Below are 11635 nucleotides of genomic sequence, written 5' to 3' on the forward strand. Positions count from 1 at the left end.
GTCACTATAAAAGTACAATTACTGAGCCAACACACAGGGGTAGGAGAAAATATCAAATGGCTTTTAGAGGTTTTTGCATCTGAAGTCTTCATGTACACTAGTATTTAGACGCTCCTCCAAATGATGAGAAAGTGAGTCAGAGATGTATGACCGAAAATCTAAATCAAGGTCAAAATTATGTTGTTAAAACTTGCCTTTTTTTATCCCATGGCGGAAATCATCCCGACTTCCATATTTTTGTTCCTCATAGCAGTTAAATAAGACAGGACAAGTGACGTGCTGTGCCATGTCATCAATAATTCAGACATTTTCAATCCTACAAAGCGCCTCTACTATAACGGAAGAGAAAGGGTTTTTCCTTAATCTGCACCTTTCCTATAAAACTCAAAACAGTCAGGACGGCGGTTAAACTGAGCCAATTTGAAGCACACAGCCTGTCTAATGGAGAAACACACACTGTAAAAACTATCTGTTAATGAACAGTTCACACATTTGAAGTGTTTTCCGTTTATTTACGGTTGTGAGTTGCATTATGGGAGCTTGATCTCGGCTCTGTCGACTTTTCGAAAATGCAACCCTACAGTTCAACAAAGTGACTTTAATTACCATTTTAGTAATAATATAATGTATAAGACATAATATATAGAGAAATAAGAGTGTAAAATAACAGAAAATGTGCTGGCAGTCTATTACAAAGTGTTTACAGTGTAATATACAACACCAACACAGACAATATATCACTTTACACTATTAAAATGTCAATAAAAGGCACTTTTTGGAACTATTTAATGTCCAATAATGCAATTCAAAAGCATAGATAAACTGAAAATCAAAATAAAATCATAAAACTGCTCATTTCCGGGTATTTTTGTTACTGTGTATTGTGTTTTGGACGTAGCTGTGTGCTTAAATGGTTGCGGTTGCATTTAGTAGTTTGTAAATGACGTTTCTGTGTTAAAGCCTTTAATGTACAGAGTGTAAAATGATCGGGGATGAATGAATGATCGATTAATACTGGTGTAGCGGGAAGTGTGAACAGCTCTACAGCGCCCCCTGGCTGTGTTATGCCTTAGTCGTAAGGCTTTGCGATCAGTAGCTTGTTTTTAGCTAATAAAACAGGGACACTTTTACCTTGCCTGTTCCACTTTTAACAATAAAAAACAATTAACTTTAGTCTATGTTTGTTTTTTGTTAGCTTTTTTTTTGCTGGTGTGCCGAAAAACTATGAATCAAATGGAAACAACAGCAGTTTGAAATGCCGCACGGCGCGTTTGTGTAATTATTTATTTTTGATTTTACGTATTTATGCTATAGCTCACAGACAGTGTGGCACAATTGGCTCTCCGGATCAACAAAGGCACATTATTCTCTTACTTAAAGGTTTTTAAAGGGATCTATTACGTTGCAATACTCAAAATCGGTTTGTTTTTGCTGCAGTGTACTAATAGTGTTCATTGTTTATGTGGTAAATACTACCTGATTTACAGAGAGAACTTTTTCGTTAGGCTAGTACCAAAAAATGGAGCTCAATATTATGTTAACACTGTTTTTTTTTTTTGTTTGTTTTGTTTTGTTGAATGAAATTATGCATTAAAGATCTTCAAGATTATAATGTTTGAGGATTTTTTTGTTCACTTTTTTATTTGACTCCATTATGAACAGCCACTGCAAATCCAATCTGAATATTCTTTATAAGCACTATAAATGTGTTAAATAATACATAATTATCCACAGTTTGTTGAATTGCCCACTATATCAATATCAGGCATGTTTATTATCATGATATATTGAATATCAACATGCAGTTGAAGTCAGAATTATTAGGCCTCCTGTATATTTTTATAACACATTTCTAAACATATTAGTTTTAACTAATTTCTGATTGATTTCTTTTATCTTTGCCATGATGACAGCACAAAATAATTTCCTAGATATTTTTCAATATGCTAGTATTCAGCTTAAAGTGACTTTTAATTACTATTTTACCTCTTTTTCCAGATTTAATACAAGTCTTTTGTGTCTCCAGAATGTGTCTGTAAAATGTCAGCTCAAAATACCCATCAGATTATTTATTATACCTTTCTGAACATGGGTAATTGAGCTGTTTAAGTTTAACAACTTTATTAATCCCACTAGGGGCAATTAGATTTGGACACTGTAGCTTGTGCCTTTAATGCAAATGAGCTAGTTCTCCCTGCCCACCATTCCCACGTGCGTGTCAAAGCCGTAGATATCGCTTTGATGGGTGTAGCCTTCACTTGCTGCGTCTCACACACAATGTTGTTACAAAGTTCGTGCATGCTCACACACAGGGCCGGAGCAAGCTGAACTGCCGCTCTAGGCAAAGGACTGTCACGCCACCCTCAACCAGTGTTGCCTGATGTAGCTGACTGATTCCAGCACAGTCGCGGAAATCATGCTAAGTGGGGGGGTGGTTGTAAAGGGGTCGCGGAAATCACGCTGAGTGGGGGGGGTTCGCGGTGACAGTCGCGGAAATCATGCTAAGTGGGCGGGTGGTTGTAAAGGGGTTGCGGAAATCACGCTGAGTGGGGGAGGGGGTTATGACAGTCGTGGAAATCATGCTAAGTGGGCGGGTGGTTGTAAGGGGTCGCGGAAATCACGATGAGTGGGGGAGGGGATTGTGTCTGTCGCGGAAATCATACTAAGTGGGGGGGGGGGGGGGGGCTTGTGAGGGTCGCGGAAATCATGCTAAGGGTGGGGAGGCAGTTGTGATGGTTGCAGAGACCATTGGGGGGTCGAAAACAAAAGTTACCGCCCTCACTAGTATGCAACCCTGTGGGGGGGAATTTTCCGTCCTTACTATTATGCCACCCTAGGCGGTCGCCTCTATGGACGCGCTGGCCCGTTTTTTAAAAACGTTGTGAAACTCATTCTTGAGGTGCTGCTAATCACAGAGAGCTGAACAGAGCTTTTAATCCCAATTGCTTTGCGCACGTCCTGTCTTGTGGATATGATTATAAGTTTACAGTTTGGTGGGTGGGGAAACCGTACTCCGTCACGTCGCGGCGGGCATTAAAATAGGAGGGATTTGGATCCTATTTTAACATCAGGATATTTAAAAAGAGACTTATTGTGTTTATATCACCCCGATATGACCGTGGACACACTATTACCTGCACACAGTTCTGTCCAAACAGCTTACAAAAGATGTTTTTCATCAAAGATGCCCTTTAAAGGCTCAACTTGGTTAATTAGGCAAGTTATGGTTATATGGCAAAAATAATATTGCTTAAGTGGGGTAACAATACAGGGTGGGCTATTTATATGGATACACATTAATAAAATGGGAAGTGGTTGGTGATATGAACGTCCTGTTTGTGGCACATTAGTATATGTGAGGGGGCTCATGAAAGAATAAAGTTACGTTAAACATAAGCACACCATTGTTTTTCTCGTGAAATTCCCAATAAGTTTGACGTGTCACATGACCCTCTTCCTATTGAAAAAAACAAAAGTTTGATCCAAGATGGCCGACTTCAAAATGGCCACCATGGTCACCACCCATCTTGAAAAGTTTGCCCACTCACATATAGTAATGTGCCACAAACAGGACGTTAATATCACCAACCATTCCCATTTTATTAAGGTGTATCCATATAAATGGCCCACCCTGTAGTGACCTTAAAATGGCTTTTAAAAATGTTAAAACTGCTTTTATTCTAGCTGAAATAAAACAAATAAGACTTTCTCCAGAAGAAAAAAATATTATAGGAAATACTGTGAAAAATTCCTTGCTCTGTTAAACATCATTTGGGAAATATTTGAAAAAGAAATTCATAGGAGGGCGAATAATTTTGACTTCAAGTGTATGTCTAATGCAGACAGACTCAAAAATAGCATGTTGAATGGATGCTTCTTCCCCTGTTTCTTAAGATGTTTCTCCACTTATTGATGTGTCTTCATGTCAACAGCTAATGAAGAAACACTCAAGCAGACTGAAGTAACTCTACGACATGAACTGCAGCTTGAAATGAATGTTTATTTGACTCCTTATCTACTGTATGTCATATTACACACAAAAAACATTTGTTCGATTTGCTACATTTTTTTAAGGTACGTGTTTGCAAACAATTGATATGGGCTGAATTTAAGCACACTAATTAAATGTAGTAACGTTCAACCTAATCGGTTTGTTTAAATTCAGCCCATATGAATAGTTTGCAACCACTTACCTTAAAAACATGTTATTATAAATGGAATGAATCATGTTTTCAGTGTATGGTGTTGGTGGAGAGTGTGATTCAGTCTGATTTGCTGTAACCTGTGGATTTGTGTGTGTTTCTGCTCTTCTGCCACACTGAACTCAGCACTCGTTCCTGTTTGGTGACGGCGCTAAAATCAATCGTCTTCACATGAGGAAGTGTAGCGATCAAATGAGCCCTGGATAGAGAGGCAGAAACGCAGATTAGTGGAAGAAACATAACTGAAAACTCTTAAAACAACTCCATTCACTATTTAGTAGCAGACAGATTGGTAAGACGGCATATGTTGGCTGGTTCCACATGAAATAATGTCAAATATTTATTTAATGTCAACTTGACTTGATCAATAGTGTACCTTTATTAGGAGTTTTATTTAATTTTGCTATTGTTGTAATGCTTTAGGCTTTAGAATATGGTATTATAAATAAAATGTATTATTATTATCATTTATTAATTCAAGTTTTATCTCTTAATATTTAATACACAAGCTGATGTGAACAGTTTATATTAATACATTAATTTTATATTAATTGCTTCAAAGATTGCTGCATAAATATATAGAGAGGCAAAGACAAAACTTTAGTGGAAGAAACATAATGCGTAACTCTTAAGTAAAAACAACTCAATTCACTATTATTAGCAGAGAAATTGGGAAGACACTGCAGTATGGTTCCAGTTGGTAATATGAAATCATCTAAAATATTTATTTAATCTCGGCATTGATGAATATTGTACTTTTATTAGTAGTTTTATTTAGTTTTGCTATTGTTGTAATACCTTGGGCTTTAGAATAGTGCATTATAACTAAAATGTGTCATTATTATCACTTATTAATACAAGTGCTGTCTCTTAATATTTAGCACATAAGAGCTGATGTGAATAGTTTACTTTAATTTATATATATATATATATATATATATATATATATATATATATATATATATATATATATATATATATATATATATTAGGGATTGCAACAGAGAAATCTCTGCAACTGGGAAACTGGGAAATCTCTGTAGACTGATGGCCTTTTATGTCGCTCAGCAGCCTTATTATCTTAAAATGTAAGCAAAATAAGCTGTTTTGTTATCCCTTTAGACATTACGCTACAGAATCATCAAATACTAGTTTTAAAGGGATGTGTTTTTTTTTAAGCAACAGTTTCTGCTGTTCAGACGTCAGCTGCAGATGTGAATGAACGGCAGAAGAAAGTAGTTCCTCATACAAAAGGGCTTTTGAGACTCGTGTTTGATTTTCTGTTTTATATACTCGATTATGCAATCGAACTGTTGTATAAACACAATATCACATGAGTAGCAGTTTATCACACACGAGTATCACACATACACACACACAAATAGTGCAATAAAGGTTTTTATCAGTTATACATCAAAATACCATCAGATTAATTGTCTGCTGCCCTATACGTACAACACTTATACACAACATTTATAATTGCATCTTTATATCATCCAATATTTAATTTGTAAAAAAAAAATCTAAATTTTAAAATAAAAAGACTAAAAGCAATAGCTCTTTACTATATCTTTTTGAAAAATACTTGCAGGTCAAATTGAATCCCTATAGGCTATATATATATATATATATACAGTTGAAATCAGAATTATTTTTATTTTTTATTTATTTATTTTTTCTAAATGATGTTTAACAGAGCAAGGAAATTTCCACAGTATGTCTGATAATATTTTTCCTCTGGAGAAGGTCTTTTGTCTGTTTGATTTCGGCTAGAATAAAATCAGTTTTTAATATATTAAACACCATTTTACAGTCAAAATTATTAGCCATTTATGGCTATATCTTTTTTCGATAGTCTACAGAACAAACTATCATGATACAATAACTCGCCTAATTACCCTAACCTGCCTAGTTAACCTAATTAACCTAGTTAAGCCTTTAAATGTCACTTTAAGCTGTATAGAAGTGTCTTGAAAAATATCTAGTCAAATATTATTTACTGTCATCATGGCAAAGATAAAATAAATCAGTTATTAGAAATGAGTTATTAAAACTATTATGATTAGAAATGTGTTGAAGAAATCTGCTCTTCGTTAAAACAGAAATTGGAGATAAAAAATAAACAGGGGGCTAATAATTCTGACTTATATATATATATATATATATATATATATATATATATATATATATATATATATATATATATATATATATATAAGCATATAAAAACGGTTTTGTTTTTGCACTGCAGTGCTGAAAATTTGCTAAGAAAATGATTGATGTTAAAACATGTATTGTAAAAAAAATGTATATATATTTATAATAATTTTTAAATGCTAAATATATAGTCATTCTCTTGGACCAGCTGTGTCTGGCTGTGAAAGCGTTCCCTCCTGCACTTGCCATGTGTGTATCAGAACTATATGTGATTACTGTGTTGCTATGCACAGGACAGCAGAGGTTAGTAACCAGATCCTGACCACAGTTTCAGCACCTGTTGTGTCAGGAATGCCACCAGTGTTGAGACCCACAGTGGAAAATCACCAGTTCACACAACAGCGGATGCAAAACACTTTCACAAATTACTGTTCTCATTTACTCAACATCCATCCTGTCCTGTGGCTTTTATTTATTTATTTATCTTTTTTTTTTAACACAAAAAGGAAGAAAGTGAAAAATTTAATCGTGACCATAATTGTTTTCCCTTTGTGTGGATGTAGAGTATATATATATTATATATTTTATATATGTAGTCCCAGCTGGGCCAGTAGTTATTTCTTTGTGGAGTTTGCATGTTCTCCCCATGTTGGTGTGGGTTTCCTCCGGGTGCTCCGGTTTCCCCCACAGTCCAAACACATGCGCTATAGGTGATTTGAATAAACTAAATTGCCCGTAGTGTAGGAATGTGTAAATGACTGTGTATGGGTGTTTCCCAGTACTGGGTTGTAGCTGGAAAGTCATCCGCTGCATAAAAAATTTGCAGAAATAGTTGGCAGTTCATTCCACTGTGGCGACCTCTGAAATAGAGACTAAGCTGAACAAAAATGAATGACCTTCAATCATACCTGTAATCTTGCTCGCTCACTATGGGATTGCCGTGAAGAGTGATGGTGTGGAGCGACGGCAACACTGCAAGTTTATCCACCTCCGACAGCTCCTGAATATTGTTTCCATGCAGATACAATAAGCGTAATTCTTTGAGTTGAGTGAGAACCTGACAGAAAGAGAGAAAATGACATTTATATTCCTTATAATCTGCATACAGACTTTATTAAAGTTCATTTTTCAAATATTTCCCACATGATGTTGAACAGAGCAAGGAATTTTTACAGTATTTCCTATAATATTTTTTCTTACGGAGAAAGTCTTGTTATATTTCAGCTAGAGTAAAAGCAGTTTTCTATTTTTTTTTATAAAATTTTTAAAAGTGAATATTATTAGCCCCCTTAAGCAATCTTTTTTTTTTCAATTGTGTACTGAACACTGTTATATAATGACTTTCCTAATTTACCCTAATTACCCTAGTTAAGACTAGAAATCAGTTTTTAGAAATGAGTTATTAAAACTATTATGCCTCCCTGGGAAAGTCTATGGCAATTAACTAGAGAGGAGGATCCGGCCGATGGTTGAACCTAGGAACCAGGAGGAACAATGCTGTTTTCATCCAGGTTGTGGTACACGGGACCAGCTCTATACCTTCACCAGGGTGCTCGAGGGTTTATGGGAGTATGGCCAACCAGTCCACATGTGTTTTGTGGACTTGGAGAAAGCATTCGACCGTGTCCCTCGTGGCATCCTGTGGAGGCTGCTCTGGGAGTATGGGGTCAAAGACGTTCTGTTAAGGGCCGTCTCGTCCCTGTATGAACAGAGGAGTCTGGTTTGCACTGCAGGCAATAAGTCAGACTTGTTTCCAGTACATGTTGGTCTACGGCAGGCTGCCCTTTGTCACCAACTCTGTTTATAAAGTTTATGGACAGAATTTCAAAGTGCAGCCTTTGGTTGGAGGAGGTCCAGTTTGGGAACCTTATTCGCAGACGATGTTGTTCTGTTGGCTTCATCAAACATGGATCTTCAGCATGCACTGGGGCGGTTTGTTGCTGAGTGTGATGCGGTTGGGATGAGAATCAGCACCTCCAAGTCCGAGGCCATGGTGCTCCACCAAAAGGTAGTTTGCCATCTCCAGGCTGGAGGAAAGTCCTTACCCCAGGTGGAGGAGTTCAAGTATCTTGGGGTTTTGTTCACGAGTGAGGGAAGGATGGAACGTGAGATTGACAGGCGGATTGGTACAGCGGCAGCAATAATGCAGTCGATGTATCGGTCCATTGTGGTCAAGAAGGAGCTGAAAGGCAAAGCTCTCGATTTACCGGTCAATCTACGTTCCTACTCTCACCTATGGTCATGAGCTTTGGGTCATGACTGAAAGGACAAGATCTCTGATACAAGCAGCCGAAATGACTTTCCTTCGCAGGGTGGCAGGGCGCACTCTTATAGATAGGGTGAGGAGCTCTGTCACCTGGGAGGAGCTCGGAGTAGATCCACTGCTCCTTCACATCGAGAGAAGTCAGCTGAGGTGGCACGGGCATCTGTTTCAGATGCCTCCTGGACGCCTACCTAGGGAGGTGTTCGAGGTATGTCCCACTGGGAGGAGGCCTTGGGGAAGACCCAGAACTCGCTGGAGGGACTATGTCTCTCGGCTGGCCTGAGAACGCCTCAGGTTCCCCTTGAGGAGCTGGAGGAAGTGTCTGGGGAGAGGAAAGTCTGGGGTTCTCTATTAAGACTGCTGCCCCCACGACCCGGCCCCGGAAAAGCGGTAGAAAATGAATGAATGAATGAATAAAACTATTATGTTTAGAAATGTGTTTAAAAAAAAAAATCTTCTCTTCATTTAACAAATTGGAGAATAAAATATACAGGGGGGCTAATAATTCTGAACTCTATATCCACTTGAAATGGTTCTGAAATGAGAAAAAAAGTAGGGTGGTGCAAAATTTCATTCTTTGAGAACTGACTGAATTGTTGGAAGATGGAAGTTACTAACCAAATGAAGGAAGACTGTCGAATAATGAATTTAGAGCAGTAACTAAACTATTCAGATCTCAGTCACTGGTATTGTTTACGTACTGATTCGATGTGTTTAATCTCATTGAAGGAAAGGTCGAGCCAGGCCAGACGAGTCGGCTCAGAGAAAAGAGCTGAAAGCGTGTCCATCAGTCCTGTAAGGTCCTTGATAGAGTTGTTGTTGAGTCTGAATGAGATGCTGATGAACTTTTTCTCAGAGTCACGCTTTGGTGGATGAGCGGGTGAATTTGGTACATCAGAAAGCACATCTGAAGAGAGAGAGAGAGAGAGAATGTATTTAGTGTGACAATGCAATATATATTGACAATATGCAGTTGAAGTTAAAATTATTAGCCCTTTTTTTCTTTTTCAAATATTTCCCAAATTATGTTTAACAGAGCAAGAAATTTTTACAGTATTTCCTATAATATTTTTTCTTCTGGAGAAAGTCTTACTTGTTTTATTTCGGCTAGAATAAAATCTGTTTTTATTTTGAAAGCCTTTTAAGGTCAATATTACTAGCCCCCTTAACTAATATTTTTTAGATTATCCCCCTTATTAGCCCCCTTAACTAATATTGTCTATGGAACAAATCACTGTTATACAATGACTTGCCTAATTCCCCTAACCTGCCTAATTAACCTAGTTAAGCCTTTAAATGTCACTTTAAGCTGAATTCTAGTATCTTGAAAAATATCTAGTCAAATATTATGTGCTGTCATCATTGCAAAGATAAAAGAAATCATTTATTACTAGAATAACAATCTTTTATATTGTGGTGTTGCAAAATACATTGTTTACACTACTAGTAATACGTTTTCCTAATTTATATGAGCATAATATTATACACCATTATGGGGATGTAGACAGAAACATGAATAACAGCATCATGAGAATATAATGATTACACTTTGTTTTTCATTTAGCAATGTTTTATATTTTTATGTTGGACCTGTTTTTTGAAAAGTGTTTTATGTTGTATTAATATTAATTTTATATTTCACTTTCTTTAATCAAACATGACCTGAAGTATTGTATAAAGAGAGGAATATGATCACATATGAATGAGCACATTTTTTGAGTTTATACTCTAAAATGTAAAAAAGAAACAGTCCTTCAAATGTGGTAAATATTTAATAAACTATTAATTGATTGAATTTGCAGAAATTGAAGAAATATAATGTGATTTATATTGTAATCAGGACATGAGATGACTTATATCGTGATATGAGATTTTTGTCATATTGCCAACATACCTGATTCTAATTCTGATTATGTTTGTCATACCACCCAGGCCAACTGCAGTAAATAGTTGAACTCTTATAAATGATGTAGAAATATATATGTTAGGTATAGTAAAAGGACGGTTTTACCATACCCACATAAGCCATTTCATTTTTATTTTAATCTACAAATGTCTAATAATATTTACAAACAAATAAATAGATAGCTTTTTTTAATCAATGTCCAAAACAACATACAGATTTTAACAAATATGGGTGAGAAAAATATAAAACTGACACATAAAATAAAACTGGCAACATAAACATAAAATAGATGACGTGTTTTGAGTTAGTAATAAATGTTCATTTCTTTATGGAAAACAAGAAAAAGAAAAGAAAAATAACTTGAATTTTTCTATCTGACAGTTGTTTTCTTTTACATTGATCATAATCAAGCTCGGCATTTCATTATTTTAATGAAAATAATACATTTTACACCTAACTAATTCTGAAATTTGTGATATTGATGATGAGAAAATATGATTTGATCTGTCTTATGGCCGAAAAAACAACCACATGTTTTTGAAGTAACCTTATATCTATTATTAACACAAATATTTTTCTATGGTTGTTGATAAAACTATTTTACCGTCAGTTTTTTCACTTTGTAAACAATAAATCCTCGTCAGACAATTATATTTAGTTTCACTCGAAACATGTTTCATTTCAGGCAAACTGAATGCTCGAGTACGAAAGCTATTACTGTTAAAAAATATGAATGAAGTGTGCTGTGCTAATTTAAGTATTTAGATTATATAATAAAATACAGAAACAGACCTGAAATTGTGTTAATCTCCTTAAATGAAAAGTCCACTGAAGATCCAAACATGCTTCGACCTGCAAGATTTATTTAAAAACACAAATTTATTGAGTTTGAATCAAAGTTTGAGATGAAAAAGTGACGAATTTGCAGACAGGGTTTTTTTAAAATATGACCACAAAATATAAAAATATTTGTATAAACTTGTCATCAAAAATATTACACAATAATATTTAACCACCATAGAAAAGTTACAGTCAAGCCTGTTTGGGCGTAAAGCAACAAAGTTACCATGGAAACCTTTAGCATAATATGGCATTCTGGGAAATGTA

General features: G+C 35.7%; 1 protein-coding gene across 2 annotated transcripts; it reads right to left on the reverse strand.

The window, feature by feature from the left end:
- Window positions 1-3986: 3986 nt before the first annotated feature.
- lrrc51 (leucine rich repeat containing 51) lies at window positions 3987-11589 on the reverse strand. 2 transcript variants are annotated; one of them, XM_056473989.1, is made up of 5 exons: window positions 11559-11589; window positions 11321-11380; window positions 9324-9529; window positions 7268-7416; window positions 3987-4401 (listed from the first exon to the last, which is right to left on the reverse strand). In XM_056473989.1, exons 2-5 carry the CDS (start codon window positions 11370-11372, stop codon window positions 4263-4265), a joined length of 546 nt encoding a protein of 181 aa, XP_056329964.1. In that variant the 5' UTR covers window positions 11373-11380; window positions 11559-11589; the 3' UTR covers window positions 3987-4262. The 2 variants fall into 2 exon arrangements, with proteins under 2 accessions (XP_056329964.1, XP_056329965.1); XM_056473990.1 differs by having other exon boundaries at window positions 11545-11584.
- Window positions 11590-11635: the final 46 nt, after the last annotated feature.

The sequence above is a fragment of the Danio aesculapii genome, chromosome 15 (assembly GCF_903798145.1).
Source record: "Danio aesculapii chromosome 15, fDanAes4.1, whole genome shotgun sequence".
NCBI classification, from domain to species: Eukaryota; Metazoa; Chordata; class Actinopteri; order Cypriniformes; family Danionidae; genus Danio; species Danio aesculapii.

Bases quoted from the DNA above. Each gene is read 5' to 3' on its own strand.
- lrrc51 (XM_056473989.1), bottom strand. From the start codon at position 11,372: ATGTTTGGATCTTCAGTGGACTTTTCATTTAAGGAGATTAACACAATT. The intron at 7,417-9,323 runs GTACGTAAACAA...TCTTTCTGTCAG, and splicing joins AGATTAAACACATCGAATCA to GTTCTCACTCAACTCAAAGA. The intron at 4,402-7,267 runs GTATGATTGAAG...CTCTCTATCCAG, and splicing joins GTGAGCGAGCAAGATTACAG to GGCTCATTTGATCGCTACAC.